Source organism: Cebidichthys violaceus, unplaced genomic scaffold (assembly GCF_023349555.1).
Source record: "Cebidichthys violaceus isolate CVI_PGR_0920_01 unplaced genomic scaffold, fCebVio1.0.p SCAF_7, whole genome shotgun sequence".
Classification (NCBI taxonomy): Eukaryota; Metazoa; Chordata; class Actinopteri; order Perciformes; family Stichaeidae; genus Cebidichthys; species Cebidichthys violaceus.
In genome coordinates this window covers 5144505-5168815 of record NW_027176927.1, presented here as the reverse complement: position 1 = coordinate 5168815, position 24311 = coordinate 5144505, and the positions used below count along the sequence as shown (strand labels likewise).

The window sequence follows — 24311 nt, the reverse complement described above, 5'->3', positions numbered from 1 at the left end:
TTATTTACACCCTGGAAAAGATATCCACACATGAGCACAAGAAATGCCATTTGTTGGTTTGTTTATTTGCTCTTTCTCCACCAGAGGAAAAGAAGAGGAGACTGGTTAAGGAGCTGGAGGGGGTGTAGGAGGTTCTGTCGTGCAGGAGAAAGGAAGAGAAACAGGAAGAAACAGAAAGTTGTTGACAGAAGAGGAGAGAGAGGGGGGAACCACGTGGAAGAACCATCATGTGACAACCGTCCAACAAGCATGCATAGGTGAGTGTACACTGGTATCACAAGTCACTCTGTCCCATTTCAAACAAATTAATCCAGTTTTATACAGACTTTTACAGAAGCCATCCAATTTTTTGCAGAATTTCTTTACAGCGGTTACTTTTTTTGCACACATTTCCAAATTATATATCGATGTTACATGTCTGATTGCCTCAAATCCCCTTTGGATGATGTGAAAACTTGTTATTTTTCTCTTTTTTTCAGGCAGTGATTCTTCCAACAAGACAACTTACTGTACACTGACAGACAGACATACAGACAGACACAAATATACAGAACAGATACAAAGAGATAGAAAGAGAGAGAAGGAGAAAGGCAGAGGACAAGAAGCAGAGCGTCATGCCTGCAGACAAGTTACTGTAACTCTTGGAAGATGGCAGTAGAATTATACAAAAAGAAGAACTCAATTGCAAACCGGTCGGTTAACAAAGATGTGATCAGAAAACCTTAACATCCACAGAAATATATTTGGCTTCTTGTTTTTAGTTTATTCATTCATTGAGAATTTGCTAAACAAATAAAGAAAGAAAAAAACAATAAAACAACCCAAATTGAAGCAGTGTCTTTTCATCGTGCATGTTTCCTAATAACTTTTTTTTTTGCAAATAATAATCAAACCTAAATCGCAATTGTCACCATAACAAATATAAAGCAATAGTCCCTACACTGCTTTCCTTTAAAACTGACTCATAAAGAAAAAGATACTGCTCCCAGAAGGATTGGTACCTACATGAAATTAAAGACTCTGTACAAGCTGTCACAATATTCCTCCCCACCAAGTAATTGTTCAATAAATAAATGAATAAGTGCCACTGTGTAAAGACATTCTGTTTGCAGTTTTGAGCCCTCTTGTTTTCATGAGACGCTAAACAGGGATTCTTGTAGTGAAATAAAATGATGATAGATTTGTTAATAATTGAGAGCTGCCAAACTATCCATCTCTAATCTTTTAACAAGGTGTTTTTCTTGGTGTAAAGTGCTCAAAACCAGAACGAAACAAGACGGCTTTACAACCATGACAAGTATTCTAACTTATACTGGAAGGGATTTCAACAAGTCAGTAGAAAAATAAACATTGTCCCCAACAGTACATAAAGAAGCAGTCAACAAATAAATCAATTCCAGTCAATAAACCGCTTTCTTTTTTTTCTGTTCATCTTAAAAGCTTCTCACACAATCATCAAAGTGAGAGGAGAGGGTGCTCCCCAACGGAGAAAAAAAGAGATGAAATCAGTGGTTGTGTGTTGTTTGTAAAGTTCATCAAGTGAGCTATGCACAGAAAGTCTTCACTGCCTGTTTAACCTCTTCGCTGGAAAACACGCATTCTTTCTCAGGTGAAAGAAAGAAAAAGGAAAAAACTAATGGCAACATGCTTCCTAAAAATCATTAGAATCACTATCACACTCCAGGCAGCTGCTTCACAGTAATCACACTGAGCAGGAAGACACTGATCTTTTCGGCTCAAGTCTTCCATCCTAGTCTTCTGTTCTATTCCCTGATTGGCTGATTGAGCGGCACACAGGCTGTAATTTCCTCCCGTGAACTCGGACCGTCTACAGTCCGTCTTTGTTTCCCTCACTGATGGACTCGCCGGATAAAACACTCTTGCTCTATTTAAAACACAAACATTCCTGTTTCATTTGTCTTTGTGTAGTGGTAAAAAAACAAAACTAAATTCAGGCCTAAATCGTAAGCTTGAGAGCGATCCCAAAATAAAGTGGGACTGAGAGGTGTAAAAAAATAAAGAAATCATACTGTACTAGAACAGCTGTGACTGTGATTGAGAGGCGATTTTTATATATTATTTACATCTATACGACAGAGCTGACACTGTTGGGAAGCCAGTGTTTTGTCTGTCTATTGCTGGTTACAATTTAGATATTTTTGTGTGTGTGTGTGTGTGTGTGTGTGTGTGTGTGTGTGTGTGTGTGTGTGTGTGTGTGTGTGTGTGTGTGTGTGTGTGTGTTTGTGTGTGCGTGCGTGTTGTGGTGGAGCCCGCAGTGAATCCCTTTTCAACAGCATCCTCCCACACGTTTGAAAGACTTGTTTGTTTCTTAAGAAAGACTCTCTCCTATGTGGACCGCGAGGAGACAAACGCTCATGTACTGCCATGTGTTTTCCAGTACATTCAAATAGTGGTTATCATCCTCGACTACGTACGTCTATGGAAAAAGAAGCAGCTGAGGGTTTGTGTTGTCAAGTGGCTCGGTTTTGGTTGTCAGAGTGGGAACTGGGTAATGTCAACAGTCCAAAGGCAACCTCTGATCTGTTGGATTGCATCAGTGCAAAAGAGAATCGCTTATGCAGCTTTGTCTTTATTTCTCCGTCATGAAACTCACCGCAGGCCCACTGTGGCCCCACCTGGGATACTATGGTTCAGTGCAAAGTCTATACAGTGCTGTATAGTACAGGTACTCCATAGTGCTCTGAAGAAACATGCATACAGAGAGACAGTAGGAAGCACACTATCTTACAGTACAATCCTTATCTGTGCAGTTTAGTGTGTGCAGTCAGCAGGACAGGCCTGTCCCTGGGTTGTGCCTCGGGCATCTTGGTGCCACAAACATTATAGAAGTATTTATTTTAGAGGGTTCATCTGCATTTCACTGAAATGCTGACATTTTCTACTTTGAATCACACGTGAAATTGTTTGGGTTGCCATTTGTTAAAGTATACTGTATGTGTTCGATGCAACAGGGAAAATAATTTGATTAAGCGTTATCTAATATGTTGAGTAACAGCTGTAAACAGAGTTGTTCTCCCGTCGGAAAACTGTTATATCTTATCATACACTTATACATAGATTTGTTCTTTTTTTGCTTTGTTACAAAATTATTCTTATTATAATGTTTTATTATGATAGATTTTCATTATTATTGTTATAAGCGATGACAGGGTCATGTTGCTTGTCGTCATAAAAAGCATGCATGTTTCCGTTCCCCTCCTCTTCATCTCAACATGGTTTCGTTTTCCTGGTGAAATGTCTCAGTCAGTCAGTGCTCCCCTTCCTCCTGCTCCTCCTCCTCTTCAGTTTCTCCGTACTCACTCCTTCCTTCAATTATACCTTTGGGATGTAAGGCTTACAAATAAAATAGGTGTCCTTTGTTGCATCAGCTCTTGTCTCATTGTGAGTCCATCTCCAAATCTAATTCTCACCAATTCATCTCGCAACCAAAAAGTTGTGTTTTTTGATACCTGAAAAGTAACAGATTAATAGATATATATTGTATTATTACGCTCATTCCTTTCTGACTCTCCGGTCAGTTTGTAATAAGTCGTCCATTGACATCCAGGTACTCAGTTGGTTGCCATGGAAGCGGCAGGACCCTGCCCCTCCGCCTCTTCCTTATCCTCTAGTGTCTGAAGGAGGCTGGAGGTCACATCGGAGGACTTCCGCTCTGTGATTGGCTCTGCCGGTGGTTGTCCCGGACTACTGCCACCAGAGGCATCCCCTTGTTGCGTGGGCGGAGTCAACGAGGCCAACTCTGGCTCCATGCACAGTGTCATCTCATCCTCCTGATCAGGACAGACAGAGACACACAGAAGGATCAGTAAACATTCCTAGTCAACCATCACAATATAGGTAAGGGGTACATACTGGTGAGTCTGCATGTTTTATCCTATTAACCACCATTTTTATATTATTTACATTATTGCCAACTGACTTCCAAAGGTTTATCAACTTCTTCATCTTTCAGGCAACCAGCAGAGTATGAGGATCAACTGGGAAAGACTTCCCAGATTTGCTTGAAATGGTTAATCCATCACAGTTGATATTTAGTTGATTATGATGGAAATGCATTGGCCATTATTGCTGGTTTGTAAACTGTTTCTTGTTGTTGCTCAAAGGAAGCTTCAGCATCAACGATGTCTGAGTCAGCTTTCTGCATTTCCATAAAGTTGGAGGAAAGAGATAAAAAAAAAACAGAACGGTCAATGGTCACAATCACAGTCGAAGTCACAGAGTACAGGGCAAGCTCCATAAACAGGATCATACAATATCCACAATGCAATTCAATAATCATAAATGCCAACTTTTTTCAAACCCAACCCCTGCAGTTTGTAAAAGGCTTTCTGTTAAAAAATTCTGTTATTTTTCTGTGCTTTGGAAAGCTCCCTTTAACGCCACATACAACATTGTCCAACTGTTTTAACTCGCGGCGTCTCCGTTACATTCAACAATACATCACTTTTTACAAGATGACTTATTGTTCACTTACTACTGCTGTAACTAATGTCATGTCAGCACTGCTTCATACCACACAGGCATGAATTGAACCCAGATGATTGGTAATAAATCTGAAAAACCTATGGAATCATTTGAAAAATAATAAATGATACATGATTTATAGTTAATATAATATATAATATAATAATATGGTATTTTACAGTGCTTTGGCACTTCACAGATGAATATTAAACACTGACGATGTAATTATATGTAATCAAATCCCCCCCCCCCCCCCCCCCCCCCCCCCCCCCCGCGCACCTTTATCTCCTCCTCCTCCTGCTGCTCCAGTAGTGGAGAGTGCTCTGTTCCCATCTCTTCTGTGGAGGGAACACAGAGGCTTGGCTCCACAACCGCCGCCACGCCGATGTAGCCTCCGGCGTCTGTCTGATAGGCCTCCATCTGCCCCGTGTTCCACAGATCGACCAATGGTGGGTGAGCAGAATGGATCAGGCTGTGGATGGTGCTGTTGGGCGTCGCTTGCAAAGAGTGGTTGGCACTGTGCAGCCTGTGCTCCAGCGACTACAAACAGGGAGAGGAGGAAGAGTTAGAGGCAGAGCTGAGATCTGAGTCCGTCCACGACACATCACCATGTCAGAGGTGATGCAGCATCAAGCAGTTTGACAAAAATACACAAAGCCTCATGTCGGCAGCTAATAAAATAGTTTTTGATGGCAACAGCAGACCGTTTGCAGTACAGGCCTTTGTCACTATAAAAGTGATCAATACTGCTTTTGTTTGTGCACAGAGATTCAAGTTTATGATTCAATTTTGGCTCCAAGTTGCTGTTTAAAGCAACAACTAGTGTTTTTGATGGTTGTATCATATATTAAACTATAAACTATGGACCTATACATTAAAGTGTTTTATTAGCCAAAATAAATCAAGGAACTTAAAAAAAACTAGATCAGGATTGTTGTGTTTCCAAGGTCAATAATTAATTTCCCCACTCAACGTAAAAAAACAGCATTGAAAAAGCTTCATAAATCTGGGAGTTACAGAGTTTTCTGAGGACAAAAAATATAATGTGTTGCAACATGAAAATAACTTGAGCTACAAGGGTTTTAAGCGACAGTAGTATTTTGACGCACTTCTGAAATGACACAACCTCCTGACTCGTAAGGACTGCTCATGACGTTTGTGCTTTATGTCCAAAAGTAATCATGCTCACGTCTACATTTCAACATGTATTATCTCTTATGTGTCACACCCAGAGAAGTAAGACTCAACCTGTTGTTGCTGATACTGCAGGAGCTGCTGTTGCTGGTAGTGCTGGATCTGTTGGATCTGCTGCAGCTGTTGTAGTTGATTCTGCTGCTGGAGAGTGAACTGCTGCTGCTGTTGCTGCGACAGGAAGCGAGCCGCTGCCTGCCCGTCATACCCATCAGTCCCCATAACATAGGAGCCAGCAGGGGGAGATGCCATGACGGACGGATCGTTGTTGATCGGCTCCCAGGCATCGGAGGAGGAGAGGCAGTAGTGGCCCTGGGAGACATATGTGTGAGGCCACACCTCTGCCGAGGAGTGATGCAATATCTGATCTGGAAGAAATGGAGAAGGCATCAGCTGCCATTAGAGGTACTGGTTGTTATGTGTTACATTTGACATGTTTTGGTCACATTTTAGTAGCAACAAGCACAATAGAGAGAATCATCCTGATCATGTGATCTTCATAATATCCACAAATATAAAACCAGGGAAATCCTGATGTCACGCTGATTGTTTGTTTTTAACTCAGAAAACTTTGCCAGAACTAAACTCCAAATTGTAGGTCTGGTAAAGCATCAGCATTTTATTTCAGCTGAAGTTGCTAAATATCCCGCCACTAATGACCAACAATTGAACCTTTAATTATGTTGAGTGATAGGATTTCAGCTGCTATCGTACAATTAAGAAGCACAGTGGACTAAATCAGTTTGCATTTTGGCTTTGATCTGGCCTGTTGAGCAGAATAAGGAGGTTTGACTGGCAGCTAAATAAAAAACTCACTTACTGCAGAGAAAATATCAACGTTGGCTGAGTAAGTGTTATGACAGCAGCTAGATGTACCGAATACAGTTTGAACACTGGCACACCTTTCACTGTTGATTCATCACTTGTGTCAAGCTGTATAATGCAGTCGCAGCCTTGATTTGGTGCAGTTTATCTTTTTCTCAAGAGGAAAGGTATGAATAGGGCCTCAAGGGAAAACACAGACACACATTTTAACCCTGTGCTAAGAGTTTGTCTAAAAAAATGATTTGATGAATTGATGCAAATCTGTTAATCAAGCATCATATCCTTGAGATTTATCTGCTCCAATGAGTACCAACACGCTCATTATACTCGTCTGCACCTCTAACTTCATGAGAAGAAGTTTGCAGTGGAAGTGCTGTGGAATAAAAATGTCCAAAATTGTTATTTATACCTTTTACCTTCCAACAACCCATGTTGGAAATGTGAAATTAATAATGATCTTCCTTTCCAGCCTGGAAAGAGGAGATGGAATAGTATGTTCTCATTACTTAGCAACATGACACATGCTATACTGCAAGCTGCTTATCTACACCCACACAGGCATTCACAGCTGTTTTAATGCTGCCTGGACGTGTATTATAAAATATATATAAAATAAATACTTTTCCACATTATTTCACTCAATATATACAAACTATAATGTACGCCTGTGTTGGAAAAGTACATTTACTCAAGCACTATACCTAAGTACACTTCTGAGTTACTTGTACTTTTTATGTTACTTTATACTTCATTTAAATTTAGATATTACAATTTTTACTTCACTACATATATTTCACATATACTAAGATCAAGGTACAAAACATGATCAGGGGACAAAATATTATGCACTGTTTTATGTCCAACAAACCAACAATACCAAAAGTAGAAAGGATTATCATTATTTCCACCAGCTACAACATGCAATCCTGCATACGCAGTATGACAATTAAAATGTAACATAATAACCCTGACAGGGGCAACGACTACTTTGAACTTTAAGTAAACTTTGATAATAATACTGCTTTACTTTTAATTGATTCTTTTTTACAATTACTTAAGTAACTGATACGTTCTTCACAACAGCTGTATGCCTATGGCAAATTCTCTTAGTATGCTGTTAAACCTTTTTAAAATACAATTTAGCTTGTTCTGCAACAAAAGCCACTTTGATTTTCCGCTGCAGTTATATTTGTAGTTCTTTGTAGTCCTTTACCTCGACTGTTGATGCTCTCCTGGTTAAGCTCACTCAGATGAGCCATACTGCCCTGGTTTGAGCCCGACCGCGGGCTCTCTCCATCCATCGATGACCAGGCCAGGAGTGTCGCCTCCGAGATCGCAAACTGCTGCAGGATACCTGAGGTCATGATTCAAAGGAGAAGCCAGGATCATTGTGAGAACCCGCATTATATTGAGTCAGCTGAATAACTGGCATACAGCCAACAAAGTGAGATTAGAAGCACATCATTCTGGAGATGACGGTTTACGAGGCTCTGTGGAGCGTCTGTCCTCTGTGTTTCCAACCTGCAGTGAAACGAGCCTCCTTCTCTCCTTCACTGAGGTCACTGTAGGCATCGTTCTCCAGCCGCCGCTCCTTCTCCCGCTCCTGGGTGGTGATGCGGGGCAGGGGGACTCCCCCTGCACCCACCGTGGTCATGCTCCAGTTTTGCCATTCAATCATGTGAGCGACGCGACCCTGGGCCATGGCTGTGGGCTTGGTCACTCGCTCCTTCATGGTGCGGCTCACACCTGGTGGTGGAGAAGACATGGGAGACAGAGGAGGATGAGGATCGCAAGAGTGTGAAGTGAGAGATGAGAGATTAATGAAGGAGAAGGAAGTGAAGCAGCAGGTTTGTGAAGTGGTGGATGGACAAAGAGAAAGAAAGGGGAGAGACAGACATAAGATATGTTATCAAGTATGTTCTTGTTGATTGGTCGTGGTGTGATGGACTATGGATATCCAGTAGACTAAACTGGTGTGGTTGGATGAAATTGGGCAGTTTATCTAATTATGTCTATACTGTTTGATTGATAATTACCTTAGAGGCTGATTAGAAATGGTTAAACTATATATACATATGTATGATTATAGTTCTGTCCCATGTTATAATATCAAGAGAATAATAATATGATTAATCCCTCTATGATGTTTGGGGAACAGAAACAGTCAATTAAAAGAAATAGTGACTAATGTCTGCTCCAACAAAGATAAACCAATATAGAAACACACTGTCAGTCCAATCCTACTTCTGAAATGCCTGTAGTTTAATGAGGGTCTTCGTGCACGTGGATCTTAAGAATAGCTAAATGGCGAAGGGTTGTGTGGGTGACATTCATGCGTTTAATGAAACTCAGCCCTTTCCTGTATGTGCTGCAAGGAGGAGAGGAGGGAATTGATGTGTCCTGTCTGACAAAGGTGCATCATGGGATGGAATAGGTTAATTGGGGTGAGGTGGTTGTGTGGCATAAGTAATGAGAGGTTGGCTTGTTGACATAATAGCTTTCACACCTCTGCTAAGCTGCGCTGGGTAAGCAGAAAACTGTTCTCTTTCTCCTCGCTGTCTGTCTGAGAACTTGACTCATGCAAACCCTGCAGAACATCTTTTGAAGTTGAAATTCATTTCCTGCTACCACTCTGACACCAGCTGATAACAGCATAATGGCATTGCTCCATATTTCATGTGACCAACACACGATGACACGTACTGTAAATCCCTGGTTGTTTGATTCTCTCTGATAGTGGCGAATGGAGATGAGATTCATGAATAAATTGAATAAATTATGGGACAAATCTGTACAACACCACACGGTACGGCAGCTGCACTGCACTTCACTGCACTATAATACATTTCACTGCACTCAAATAAACTGCACTGCACAAAACAGCTGGAATAAACCAAAAACTTTACACTAGACTGCACTGAACTCTGTTCAACACACCACTTTACACGGTTCAGAACATCCATACTAATTCAGGACAACACAGTTTCACAACCACTTAACAAAGAAAACTACACTCTCCACTCACCACACACCTTTTCTTAGAGCTACAAGCTGTATGATGATGCACTGCGTGTGTGTGTTGTCTTTCATTACAGTATATGAAGTATAATTCATTACATCAATGACTGAGGAGGAGCCATTGACGAGTGTTATCACAGTGAGGAGAGGAAGTGATAGAGGGGAACCCATTTCGGGTACCATGCTGACTCAAGCTCCCGCTGAGGGCAGAGCCAACATGGGGTCGGTTTACCAGTTACAGCACAGACACACACCTGACACACCTGACAGAGAAGACTTAGCCAGAGCCCCGATGCCGTAGGCATTTGAGTTCCTCTTGAGCCGAGGCAGGATTGACGTGGTGTCTTCCATAGACAGCTAGAGGGAGAGAAGAGAGAGGAATGGAGGAGGGGAAAAAAGTGTGGAGAAAGGAATAGTATGGGGAGTGTGACAGGGCACACAAAGACATCGAGACAGTGTGTGTTAGAGAGGGGTGAGTGGAGACAAGTGATGGAGTTGTTGGGTTAATACAAAAGATAAAAATGCATTACCCAAATCCTGATTCCAAGTAAACTGTGTACTTTTGTATTCTGCACTAATAAGTCATTCTGCTTGTGCTCACTACCGTGCACCACTAAAATAAACCGAAAATGTAAGGCCGAGAGGGACGGGGGTCGTGAGGAGGAAAAAAGCTCATGACTAAAGGGTGAGTTAAATCAAAACAGGTGAAAGAAACAAATAGATAGAGGAAGAAAAGTAGTAGATGAAGGAATGGTGTCACAACACTTACATTGATTCCTTCCCATGAAAATTCTGAACGTCCATGCTGAGGAAGAGAAATAGGAAGAGGGAGGGATGGGGAAAGAAGGAGCGGGAAAGAGTAAGAGAGTGACAGGACAGAGAGAACATTGACATGCATGGAAGGGAAATAGGAGAAGACGAAGAGAGCAGGGACAGAGGAGGGATTGCTCATTGGACATGCAGAAGAAGAGAAATTAAGAGACGTGAGAGGGGAAGAGAGACAGATACACAGGATTTTCCAGGAACGAAGAAGGCAAGAGTGAAGGACCGGAATGACAGGGAGAAGGGGGGGGGGGGGGGGGGGGGGGAATTAAACAGGGATCAGTATATTTGCTTGGGTATGTATAGCAGAGTGAATATGCTACGGATGAATGAGTCTCCTCTCTGGTTACATGTGCTGCCAAAAACACTGAAAGCCAGCGGAAAATCGAGTGAGTGAGAGAGATGTCAGTGCTGTGTCGAACGGTATCTGATGCTGCAGACACACAGGGGACTGGGGCTATCAGGAGGAAGGGGAGGGTGTGTGTGTGAGAGAGAGAGAGAGAGAGAGAGAGAGAGAGAGAGAGAGAGAGAGAGAGAGAGAGAGAGAGAGAGAGGGCAGATGCTGGGAACAAAGCAGATAAGCAGCAGCCTCTGCCACACCATTCCTCTCAATCACTAACTAGACCGGTGACGCTGGTGGGTTAGTGGTTGTGCTCAAATGTGTTCACCTTCATGTCAATCTGCACAGTCGAGGCAGTGCAAAAATAAATCAGTAAATAAACAATATGGAGGAAAAAATGTTGGCCCCAACATTCATCACACATAGATCCTCTCAAGCTTTATTTTTCTTAGAATTAAATTAATTATTCCTAGCTGTGTCTCCATTTTCATACATTTTAAACATTGCAATGTAAACAGCAGTGATGGAAGAAGAACTCAGATCCTTTACCCAAAGGAATACTTTTAATGCTTAAAATTGGTTGATGTATCACTCTCTCTTGTATGGTAAATAAGCTGGAACCAGCAGCTGGTTAGCTTAGCTCAGCACAAACACTGGAAACAGGGGGAAACAGCTAGCCTAACTCTGTCCAAAGGTAACAACATCCGCCTCCCATCACCTCCGAAGTTCTCTAATTAACACAGCATATCTTGTGTTTTTAACCCGTACAAAAACCTTCTTCCTGTTTTGCCTGTCAAACAGACTCCAGGAAGTTTTGGTGCTCGACCAAGAAAAGGTTTGCATATAAACCCTTCACTTCAGTTTTTGTATACATTGCACAACAAAAAAGATAAACTGTAACATATTAATAAGTGAGCTTTAGATTTGCTGTGAGAAATGGACAGAGCCAGGCCAGTTATTACCCTCTGTTTCCAGTATTTATGTTAAGCTAAGTGGTATCAATCTTCTTATGTAATTATCTACAAGAAAGTGAATGAGCATACTTCCCAAAATGTCAAACTATTCCTCTGAGCTTTAGCATTGGGTTTGGGCTTCATGGTTTTATTCCTTCCCTCCCTACCGTGCCTCAAAACAATGCTTGAATAAATAGGCTACTTTGTTACTTATCACCGCTGGTCAACAGGCTGTTAAATGTAGAGAACAGGTTATTTAATGCTGAATGACATAATGAGGGAGCGACCACCAGGGTGGTGTAACATCTCCATCATGCAGCATGTATCCAGATAACTCATGTTTATCGATATCAACCTCTTCCTGTTCTTTTCTTCAATTTTTTTTCACTTTGTAATTCTATTCGTTGCTCCCACTTCTTGGTTCTTTGACTCTCCCTCTTTCTTTCTTCCTCTCTCTCCACAGGAGTGGGTCTGATGAGAGATTTAACACACTTGAGTAGTAGAGCTGGGCCTCTTGAAGCAGCTTTTCCTGTTACTTCCAATAGCCCCCGACAACACGATGTGTGTGTGTGTGTGTGTGTGTGTGTGTGTGTGTGTGTGTGTGTGTGTGTGTGTGTGTGTGTGTGGTTGTTTTTTTCCTCTCTGTAGGACTGAAGGGCATTCTGGGGCACGATGCATAAATAAAGGATGGAATCTGTCCACAGTGCATTTGGTGAAAAAGTAGAGTTCTCTACATTTTCCTCCAAAATGGTTCCCTCTCCTGTGTCCTGTCTCAGAGGGATCAGTTTTAGAGCAGAGGATCAGTAAAGCAGCAGGAGAAAAGACGAAATGAGTGAAAATGAGACGAGAGGTAAAAGGATATAGTAATGGTGTGTAAGAATTTGGAGAAAGAGAGAGTGATGCGTTTCTTGTTTTGCTTTAAACCAGCACTGAGCAGGGACTCAGATCAGATGGATATCAAGCCACATATGTCATAGCAACAGCAATATGCCAACCGAACCAGTATTGTTCAGTCTTCCAGCTACGCCACCCCATCAAATGGGCGGGGAGGTGAAGTGGAAGTTAAGCGACTGACATTGAAATGATGCGTGGGCTACTTTACTAATCTACGAGCATAAGCACTGGCACCTTGAGTGACAGAGAGCTAGTGAGCTGAGCTGCTGCAGCTCCTCATGTAGCAGCTTAAATCCACAGCCATGTTGGTTCCTCAGGTGGAGTGGAAACAGTCAGAGGAAGTCCACCAGAGGGGTGAGCCAGAAGGACTACCGAGGTCTTACCTGCTCCCCATCCTTCTGGACTGGTACGCCATCTCCCGCTGACAGAAGAGTAGAGGAAGAGAGAACAGAGAGAGACAAGAGAGAAGGAAAATTAATTTAACTCAAAATGTTTACTAGCCTAGCATTCCGACCATTCATGAAGCTTTGGCTAAAGTTCAACAAGGAAGATCTTTTCTCTCATGTTCTGCCTTTATTGGGTGAATCATCTCTGGCGTCCTTCCTTTCTCACAATGCCAAATTTCCTACATTCTCGATTCTCCCCCCCTTTTATTTTGAAAAAAACAACAACATTTTAACACTTCCCTTTAAAAGGCCAGCAAACACACACAAACAAAATATCGCTTCCCTTAACAATATCTTTTATGGAGTAATCAATGAGAGATCAACCACCTGCAGGCTTCACTCCTCCACCACCAGCGTCTAGACTCAAGGAGATCTTTCTGATAGTCTTATCGCCAAAGTCTTTCCTTAAAGTCTCTTTAATGAACTTCCTCTACATGTAAATCACACTTGGATTGCAATTAATAATGCACTGCAAGGAGTCTGTGGCAGATCATACACACAGCCATCCACCAGTACACTGCAGATGGGAGTCATCTGAAATAGACGCTCTCTGTTGGATGAATGAACATTATTATCCCTCCTCTTTCCTGGCTGTCCAAATCCTAATTAAAACATTGGTTTAATTAGCGAGACTGTACTGGTAATGGAGTTTAAACACTGAGTCAGTCTCTAGGTGCCTGCTCTCTGTATCAGAGGGTCTGCGTGTGCAAGTCTCAGAGGGGCTCGCTCCTATGTCAGCACTCTGTGTGTCTCCCTGTGTGTGTGTGTGTGTGTGTGTGTGTGTGTGTGTGTGTGTGTGTGTGTGTGTGTGTGTGTGTGTGTGTGTGTGTGCGTGTGTGTGTGTACGTGTGTTGCTGCACCAATCACAGCTGCATTTGGCAATCATGAGCGATTCCTCTGCAGCTCTGAGAAAACAGAGTTGTTGGCTCTCTGGATGTCCAGTGACGTCTGTGACCCACTGACCCAGTGATTCAGAAACATCAGCTTCACTCTGTCTCCGTTGGGCTCTCAGATATTACCCCTCTTTCTCTGAACTCCATCCAGTCGCATCAGATCACTGCGAGGGCAGGAGACGAGGGACAGATTTCATCCAAAAAAACTGACCCTTTTTGCTCACACAGGGAAGGGTGTGCCAACAAAACAGGACCACCTCACTTCATTAGTATTGTAAATATACTCAAACCTAGGGTCTTCTTCTTTCAGTGGTCTGTATCATTATATATCATCAGTCTGTGATATCAAATACATTTGGAGAGTTAACTTCTAGGAGTGATCAAGTGTTTAATTTCCGCTTAGTTCGACCCAGTTTCCCTCAATCCACTTTGTGTAGTGGTCCGTGTTTTTCCCTGAATAACTCTGAACATACACAGAAGGCACATGAAGTTCCTGTATGTATAAATAGCTGTTTGGTTGTACATTACCAGGGTACATTTATCTTAAAGGGACACTCCACCAATTGCATGTGTCAAAGTAAATCTCCCTATTAAGAACATATTTCCAACTAAAACAAAACTGGTAAAATTAATGTCCAAAATGAATACCGACCAAAAATATCAGCCATTCTCTCCAAAATGCAATCCTTTTTATGTATTATGGTCCATTAAGTTCTGCAGCCCAAAACTTCTAGCAAGCCTTATCACAACATCTGAACATTAACTGTGCACAGACAGATGCTAATACAATGAAGCAAAGCAAAGTTGGAGAGGTTTTAGTAGATTGGCCATTTGGGTACCATTAGGTACTGTAAAACTAATTTAATTGAATTTACATGTCACTATAGGTATTATTTCCATCTTAATACAATTAACCAGGCCTCTATGCATGGTCCCATTCAAAGAGAACCATGACCCATGGGTCCAGCTCATGCCTCTATTGAAGGCCAATATCTTTAAGTTGAGTGCAGTGAATGCACCCAGAAGATGGAGACATAGACTGTGTTATCACAAGCAAGGCTGAGTCTGTTCGATGCTGGAGGAAGGCAGAGAGAAAATGCTCCTCCATGCCATTTAAATGAACACACGGCTGGAAATCTACTAAAAAATTAACCAAAGAAATTGGAGTAGCCATTAGCAGCATTGATATGCCCTCGAACAAAACTTTTGATCACAAATCAGCAAAGGTAAGACATATTTATGGTTATGGCTGTATAAAGTGAAGTATACATTCTACTCTTTTTCGGCCGCTGGCTCAGTAAGTTTGGTCGTGGAGGGATAAGACGTATGCCTTTGGAATATGTGGGGTCACAGCTTTTATTTGTGCGGGTAGCATGAAGTAGTAAAGTCGCTAGCACCACCATGGCTGCATGCATGTTCAATTAGTTGCTTGGCTTGGTGTTGAAATTGTGTTTTGTTTAGGTAAAAATGGTTATCATGAGCTTTAAGCCAAGCATCTTCCAGTTGTGTGGGTATACAGGATGATTATGTTGCTACATGTATAACATGCACTTATCTGGTGTTTGTTGTTGTGTGGGCACTCAGGTTCAAGAGGTGTTCTATTTTCAGTGGTTCATTGTTCGGCTGATATAAAATAGTGAGCCAAACATGCATTTGTTCACTGATGTTAAGGGCCTGACAGTAAAACATAACATACTGTTTCATACTGAAAATATTTCTTCCTGTGAAATTCAATTCAGACTGTTTTGGAAACATAATATACTTTACTTAAAGCAACTTAACTTGTGACGAATTACACCATTCAAGGGCAAATCTCAGCCCCAGTCCCAACAAATGCCAGCCACACTGCCAATCGAGGTTTTTACAGTCTAGGCGTTTTAATCGTGTTTAAAGGCAACATATACTATAAAACTCACCTCTTCAAGAAGTACTATCCTGAGCCTTCCACTCAGCACTTATTGTATTCATACTAGTTTGTTGCACTTATTGTATTCATATTGGTTTGTTGCACTTATTGTATTTGTTTGTTTCTGCACTGTACTTTTGCTCTGGTTCATGCTCTGCTTCATGCTCTTATTTGCTTGTGTAAACAAAGAGATACACTTATGACTTCTGGTGACTAGTAGTTCTCTTGAATACCTATGTTGAATACACTTATTGTAAGTCGCTTTGGATAAAAGCGTCTGCTAAATGACTTTAATGTAATGTAATGTATAAACTGTGAGAGACTGTGAGTGAGAGAAAAGCGTTCCTGAAAAAGAAAGCAGGATCAGCTGATGGTCACCACCCAAAAACCAGAAATAATTAAACAACTTTGCATCAGGCCTTGCCATTGTCGGAGAGTGGGGACGCATTTATATTCATGCCCTACTTTCACTATTAAAAATGAACTCTGTGTGACCTCAGAAGAATCAGTCGACGTGTTGGATTTTTGGCACTGTGGAGGGCGGTGTGAGGTGGTTACTTATGGGCTGATATCACTTAGACAGAGAGATGTCTCATTTTCTGCCTGGGCGGTAGAGTGTCGCAGATTTTTTCCCCATCTGGGTAAAAAACTTCCCTGCAAACACAAACTGTACATGAACATATATGCACACCCACATATATTGGGCCTATACAGCAACATACAGTACACAGGGCACACACACAATATCACTTTCTCTCTTCCGCTGTTTCTCTTCCTTTCTTCAGCTTTCTCAGTCTCTCCCCTCTGCATCCTTCAGCCTTGTTTGGCCAATTAGTAGATTAGCATTCACCCCTCCACCCACCCCCCCAGACACACACACACACATGAGTCACAGTATGGCTAAAGAGTTTGCTGGACTGCAGCAGTAGGCTACAAACTACCATTGGGAAGCCCTCCAGCCTTTGCACAGCAATGGACCAGAAACATTAAGTACAGTTTGTGTACCTTTGTAGATGTATGCATATAATCTAGTGTTTGTGACTCATATGAGATTACATCAAAGCATGTGCTATTTGTGAAGTGAGCCACAAGGGTTTGGATGTCTATATCATGCTGTGATTAGTTGTTTATAGTTCTTAGAATATCTGCATAGATAATGGTTCAGTAGTCAGCTAGGAGCTCAGTGGTTTCTTAAGCTATGGCACGCTCTGTATTTCTGCACCCAGGGAAGGTGATGCTCTTGAGCTCTCAGCAGCACAGTAAGCAAATGCGTAATTCAGCTTCTGAGGAGGCAGGCAGGATCCCTCCTTGAGGAAACAGCAACAACAACAGAGCACATGACCAGAGCTCTGAGCCAGCTTTTCTTCCCCTGGCACTCTCCCCTCCTCCCCCACACACACAGCGGTGCGGCGCTGGATACCCCCCTGCGGTCATAGGGGAGCCAGGCTTTGCTCAGCAGAGGAGAAGGAGCGAGAAGGAGTCAAGGAGGGAGGGATAGGAGATGGAGGAGAAAAAGGAGGGAGCGGCCGTGCGTAACGAACAACCAAAGATCTGCAGCGGCTGCACTGTCAACTCCAGCTCTGAATGTAGTGGCTTGACGGCTCCCGCTCGAGTGGGAAGCATTTGAGAGTCATCCGTCTTTTTGTACTTCCAGTGGCCTGCAGCAATAGCGCCGATCAACCAGGGGGCTTGGTGCTTGTTTACCATGACAGCTGCAGTAAAGGCTGGTTGCCACGATGGGGCACCGGTTCGGATAGCAGCCCTGTTGCAGAGATATGAGCAGATGTCGGGTGACTGAGCTCCAGAGTTCAGCTGACAGCTGAGGACCAGAGCCCAGATGGTTGGAAGAGTTTGGTCTAAGTGTGTCTCGGGACATATTCCACACACATGCAGGGGCATGAGTTACTGCCATTGACTTGGTGAAATGACATTTCTAATCTACATGCCCCTGTCATTGGCAGACCTGACACACCTCATTAATCTGTACAGACATGAATGTGGCTGCCATCCTGTGCAGATCTTTATCACTGATACAGGGTAAATAGGTTACAGCAGTCATTGGTGCACTGACTGTCATATCTAAAAATCTACAGCGTGTAGTAACTTGGCACAGGCAGCTGCAGCCCAGCATCATCAACCCAATCATTTCCATAAACATCCTAATGGCCTGCTAAATATATAATGAATATTAGGACCACAAACGGAAGAAGTGCTTTTATCCGAATCTGTTTAGATGACGGGAAGAAAACCTGCAGAGGCAGGGGAAGTCAACCAGTTACGTGTAGCCTACAGCAGGACATCTTTATTTTCTTGCTCCTCAGCTTTCAAAGGAGTCTTCCCGTCTTTGAGAACATGGCCTTTCTCTTTATCAGCACTGAAGTGGTTAGTTGCTACAGATAACACTGAGACAACCAGCATGGTTGCGCACTAATGCTGTGGAGTGTATCCGCAAATGCACTTAGATTCACACACAGTCACACATACCCACATGGATCAAATTGTGGAGATGAAATTCTCTCTTTCACAGCATTATTCAATTTCATAACACAGTCTGAGTCACTTTGTTTACAGCAACGCCTGCCATCATGTTTCCCACACACAGGCCTCTTATTTCTGATCATCCACATACAAGCTGAAAATGTGCAAGGGCAAACACACAGGCATATACATTTTAATCAGTTCCCCTCCCACAAGGCTTGTTACCTGGCATCATGTGACAACGCAAACCGTTTAGCGCACAGTCAAGAATATGACACAGAGGCACTTACATAAATCTGTAGGTAGAGACCCTATGCTGCTTTATGTGCTACATTGGAGTCCTTGGGTGTATACACACACACACACAAACACTCATACACATGCTGACACACATCCACACAGGTAAGGGTCATCAGGTCCCCCTTGTCTCTGAAGCACTACATCACTGAGTCATTCACCTTGAATGTGTTCATGTGTGCAAGGCTTTTCCAACCTGGGCAGCAGCCAATCAATCAGCCTCCATCTCAGTTGGCCAGATTTGCCTGTTTACAGGCTGACTGCAAACCGGCAAATGCAGGACGTGGTATCAGTTGTTGACTGAGTGTTTGTGAAGGTGCCGTGTTACCGGGGGTGTTTCAAATTGAATGACAGGGAATCCCTCTCTGTAATGCAGCATCAAAAAGAGTGATGGGACAAAGTGGGGAAGCAACAATGTTGCCTATATATATTGCATTCACACCCACACGTGGGCCTACGTGCAAATACATATAGCAGCAAGAGTGCGATCATATGCATCCATGCATGAACACATACATACACACACGAGAGCATGCGGACACTCAAGCTAGGTACTGTTTGTATTTTTTTTCTATTAGCTGTATGATGCCAAAATGATTTTTAAAAATTGTATCTTGAGTTGAGCTGCCCCCTCTTAATCGATTAGTTGACTAATCGGTTGTTTTTATCTTAGTAAATTAAGATTTCTTTAATAAATTTTTCGTTTTTATGCTTTTTCCATGCTGAATTACTTATTTCCGAGAAACCTTCAAGCACAACTCTGCTAAACACAAGATTTAAAGTGGTACTTTTGTGCAATTCTTTTTGGAGAAAATAAGATCTATTGATTAAATCAATTAATAGATTAGTCACCAAAATCGTATGAGTTATTTAGTCGACTAAGAATTTCTTTGGTCAAGGACAACCCTAATGTTGAGAAATAGAAACATGATTTTGTACACATAAACATGATTTTCAACAAATCCTTTTTTCATTGGATAAAAGAAATTTAAAAAGAAGTTTAATGTTGTCTAAATACAAGCTTCTATCTTAAATGGGCAACATTTTGATATAAGTCGGGACTATCTGATCATATAACAAGAAACAAGATAATGAATATGACCAAACACTTGATACGTAAGATACTCTGTGCTACAAACACAATTCAGTTTGTAGATGCATACATAAACATATAGTCACACACACACACAAACAGAAGCGTAATACTTATTGATTTGTAAGTGGTGTGGCACCTTACCAGAGCTAACTTAGAGAAAGTGAAAAGAGAGTCTGCTTACAGACAGCACAGGTGAGAGTTGTCATAATGTCCCACATTAATTTCTATAATTTCACCACTGCAGCCTGACCCATAGCAGTTATCTTCATGCTGCACACAATGCCCTAAATTATAGAGTGATTAATGATTCCAGCTCTTACAGGTATTGGGCGGCCTGGAAACTCAATATGGAAAACTGCTTCTGATGTGAAGCTTTTAGCACAATTATGGGTAATAGCATTATCAACATCTACAAATGTGATCAACATCATGGTGCTGTAGCAGAATTACTAACCCTGTGTTTGGCAGCTGTGGAAATGTGCTCTCAATGAACCATATATAAACTGTGTACTGCACACACAAGCTTAGTCACTGACTGTAGTTGTTTTGCTGTAGATCTCATTGCCTTTTCCTCGATGATGGGGGTGAAGAATAATGTGCACTCCCATCGACTGCTTCTCAAGGCCTTTTGCTCTCTGAAGGGGTGATGGATGCAGACATCTCATCTACTGTACATCACTGTGTCTTCACCTGAACCAGTAACAGTGGTGGTGAGGGGCAGCTCGGCTAAAGCAGATGGTAAAAGGATTGGTTTTAAGGCATAACCCAAAGTAACCATTGACATACAGTATACTTCAATGATAAGGAATTTCAATTTCAGTAGATTCTTTGTAGACTGAACCTTTTACTTGCAAAAACACAGCTTTAAACTTTTGAAGCACTGCAAAAAGGGTTAAGAATATTTGTCTAATTATTAGTCAAAATATCTCATCACGCTTATATAAGACACAATCACATAAGTAATATTTCAGTGAGACATTTCGACAGTGCATCCTAAATATTTTGTGAAATACTACTTTTGAGCATTAGTTATTATGACACAACACCTCCTAATAGTGGAATATGTTTTCCCAGCTAATTTCAATCTTTTCTTTTATCTTAAAAGGCATACATTTCCACTTGTTCCATGGCAGATTTGTTTTTCCTGATTCTAAACAAAAACACTTTGTATTCATTGCGTTCTTCAATTCTTTTTTTACGTGTTTTTTTTTAGGTGAAAGTGAACAAACCCCAATCCTGGTATTTACGACAGCCCTCACTGGGTCTGAGTTAAACTTACATACATACAGTATGAACAACTACCCTCACTGCCTGCATGAATCAGTGTCTGCAACATTTGCCATGATGCTATTTCTCTGGGTAAGAGTTTTTTACATCTAGGGTTTTCTGTTTGAAAAAATCTAAACGGCCAGACCTCTAATAAAAAGTGATATGTAGGGTAAAGCGTTGTCCCTTAAGGTTTCTATTAGTTTTGCTACTACTAAAAAGATGTCATCATAGTTTCTTCTGTGTCACATCTCCTTTGACATCCAAAACAAAGGAAACTATGCAGTATATTCTTCCTCACCCAGCTAGACTTATTACACAGAGGCATGATTTTTGCCATACTACAGCAGTGTGAGCCTATCACAGCCTGACCACGGAGCACAACTCAGATATGATGGAGCTGGGAGAGATAGTGTTACCGGAGGGCAGACAGATACATCAGGGCTACTCCCGTACAGAGACAGACCCAGTCCTGCTGCTCCTCCTGTTGATCTCTGCTTGGCAGTGTGGACTGCAGTTCAGAAGGCCGATCAATAGCACACACTAAAGCCATTCTCACCCAGGATAAACACAACCATGCCTCTAGACTTCTGCTAATTCTGATGCTCACAGTCTCTGGCACACAAGTTGCTTGGAAACGCCTAATCTTCCTTCTCTTAAGAACTGTTTATTTACACATTCATGTTAGATTACAGTGCACACAGCTAGGGATAACATTTGCTTTCTCCTAAGTAGATGTACAATCTCTACTACTTGTGTCTGACAGGCTACAAGGTGCACTTTGGATGTGTTCTTCCGTGTATTCTCCCTTGTCACGGCTTTGCATCACTTATCCCTGATCAGAAATTGCTTTTACTGGAGCAACCTTATTGAAATCTTGAGCCTCTCTGATTACTCATACAAAAACAAGCATTAGTATTCAGGTGGCTCACAATCAGATTAATGTGGCACCTTTGAAAAGCCCTCTGTCCTCTTCAATCACATTGTTCGCAGCAGCTGGAGTCTCTGGGCTTTGCAAGGTCTCCTGTCTTGACCTGAGTGTTGACAGAGGATCCTAACCTTCTCTCCTGCTCTGCAATGTGTCAAATACTGTAATCTGCACCACCTGAGCTTCTGTAACACCGTTGCTGCTGTATTCAGTTCACACCTGCCTTCCTAACTGTGTCATGTACTGTAGAACTCCTTCTATTCTAAATACAGTTAAAATCCTCTTCATCAATAATTGATATTTAGTTAAATGAAAAAGGAAATAAAAATGCACAAGCACACTGGAGATCCTGTCTGTAACCTGGCTTTGACATTCATGACCCCTGGAAAGGTTATGCACTTTTCAAAGGGGCGTAAAAGATGTTGAGACCGATGCTCTGCCACAAATATGTTTAAGACCCTGATGTGCTAAGTGGTTCATTAATATTTAACACCAAGGGAGGTCTGTGTTTATTTTTACCTTTTGAGCTTGATTCATGCTACATACTAAGACCTGCAGGACCTGACTAGCACTGCAACATATTTTAACTATATTCATGCAACTAAAAGATTACTATTTATGCAACCCCTCCCAGTCTTTCCTCACTTAGCGGCAGTCCTTAACATGTCATCTATGGGTTTATCCAGGAGGGTCCTCACCTGAAAACTACCGTCAATCCCGTACACCCTAGCCTGCACGTATTCGCCCCTCCCTCTCCCTCTCCCCCTCTCCATCGCCATCCGTCCATCTCCCCTCCTCCCTGCCTCCCTGCCTGCGCTGAAATTCTTCCTCTGCTGCTCGTTTCTTTTTATCCCTATTACACATGCAAATAATAACAAACTGGGCAAACGCCCCTGACAAAGGCATCCTGACAAAGGCATTATCCCCTGTCTCTTTTTCCTCTCTTTCTCCAAGCCATACCGCCCTATAAATAAGCACTATCACAGCGTTTCCCTCTCCTGCCTCCCTCTCCTCCCCATCCCTCTCTGCCTCCTACTCACACACATATACATACTGCCAAACAGCATCATAAATCAAGGGATGGGAGGAGGGCTGGAGTAGGGAGGTGGGGGATGCAACCACACACACAGTAGCACATTTTTAACACATATTGTCTGTGACATCTTGCCTGTATTCTGGGTACACAGCTTCTGTGACCAGAACTCTACAACTTGCTTATACACTGCACTGAAAGAGAAGCAAAGACCTCTCACACACACATAAACACACACATAGATATATACAAAGCCTGTCCATACGTGGTCTCCACACAAACCCTCACTCCTGCAAGACACCCATCCTCCTGCTCATCCTTCCCCCCGCCCCCACCCAAACCCCCTCTAGACCGCAATGAGTGAGGGAAGAGAAGCGGGGCTTACTCAGTGTCCTGGAGCCGATGCATCCCATGGTGTATTCACAAAGGCCCTGGATACAAGCGAGGAAGTGTTACCCAGACACCGTGCATTCTCCCTCTTCCTCCTGCGACTCTCTCGTTCTCTCGGCTCTAGCTCCTTTTTCTTGCTCTCCTGTGCTCTCTCTTTCTCTCTCTCCCTCCTGCGCTTGCTCGATCACTCACTCTCTCTCCCTCCCTCTCTCTCTCTCTCTCTCTCTCTCTCTCTCTCCCCCCCTGCTCTCTCTCTCTCCGGTGCAGTGTCTTAGAAGAGATCCGGTTAGTAAGTCAGTATGCCTGGGGGTAATAGATTAGGACTAAATAAAGATGCGAAGAGGCATTATTAGCATTATTTAAACAGATGTTTCTTCTATTTTGATAACAGCTATCAATATGACCAATATGTTACCTATATTAGGAGATATCCAATCCAATTTGGAGCCATTATTACATTTACCTAAACAATTTTAGTTATTGGGACAGACAATGACAGTATGATTGGGTAATTTGTAAATGAGAAAGCTCAAAACAAAGACAGACATTAATCGAATGAGAGGTTAAAACAACAATTATAGACTGTGTGTGTATTGGGTTGCCACTACAGGATCAATAGCACAGTGCTGAGAGTGCCGGGCTGCCATTGTTGTAGATATCTCTGCACTGCCGTAATATTGTTGAGCTAAAATGGGGGATTCTCTCTCTGTCTCCCTCTCCTGTGTGCACTCAGCCTAACAAAGTGCTGCAGCGGTTTGCTCTCCCCTCTCTCCATCTTCCTCTCAATCACCTCCTCCCTCCCTCACACAAATAAATTCATGCACATACACCAATATTAAACAATCCTGAAAAAAAAACAGCTGAGGGTTTTCCTTCACTGTCAAGCCGCTGCTTGAGTCTCCACCTCTTTCTATGTCGTCTTGCAGTATTGATCCGCCCCTCAGTCATCTCTGCACCTATTTCTTGCTTTCTGTTCACTCTAAATGACGCCCCCATGTCTTCCTCTATTCCCTCTTTTTGTGTTTGCTCTCCTCGCATCATTTCCTTTCT

At 42.3% G+C, this 24311-nt stretch overlaps 1 protein-coding gene across 6 annotated transcripts; it reads right to left on the bottom strand.

Moving 5' to 3' along the window:
• Positions 1-44: 44 nt before the first annotated feature.
• On the bottom strand, positions 45-23457 carry fam131bb (family with sequence similarity 131 member Bb). Of its 6 annotated transcripts, none has more exons than XM_068735623.1 (9): positions 23257-23457; positions 20181-20370; positions 12912-12949; positions 9774-9876; positions 8023-8247; positions 7715-7855; positions 5734-6044; positions 4765-5025; positions 45-3791 (listed from the first exon to the last, which is right to left on the bottom strand). In XM_068735623.1, the coding sequence occupies exons 4-9, from the start codon at positions 9868-9870 to the stop codon at positions 3573-3575; spliced, it is 1254 nt and encodes a 417-aa protein (XP_068591724.1). In that variant the 5' UTR covers positions 9871-9876; positions 12912-12949; positions 20181-20370; positions 23257-23457; the 3' UTR covers positions 45-3572. The 6 variants fall into 6 exon arrangements, with proteins under 6 accessions (XP_068591724.1, XP_068591722.1, XP_068591723.1 ...); XM_068735621.1 differs by lacking the exon at positions 20181-20370 and adding an exon at positions 10289-10324; XM_068735622.1 differs by lacking the exon at positions 20181-20370.
• Positions 23458-24311: the final 854 nt, after the last annotated feature.

Excerpts from the sequence above, each read along its gene's own strand:
- fam131bb (XM_068735619.1), bottom strand. The coding sequence starts at position 10,471 with ATGAGCAATCCCTCCTCTGTCCCTGCTCTCTTCGTCTTCTCCTATTTC. Across the intron at positions 9,877-10,288 it reads TTTCATGGGAAGGAATCAAT|CTGTCTATGGAAGACACCAC; the intron begins GTAAGTGTTGTG and ends CTCTCCCTCTAG. Across the intron at positions 3,792-4,764 it reads AGGAGGAGGAGGAGATAAAG|GAGGATGAGATGACACTGTG; the intron begins GTGCGCGGGGGG and ends TGTCCTGATCAG.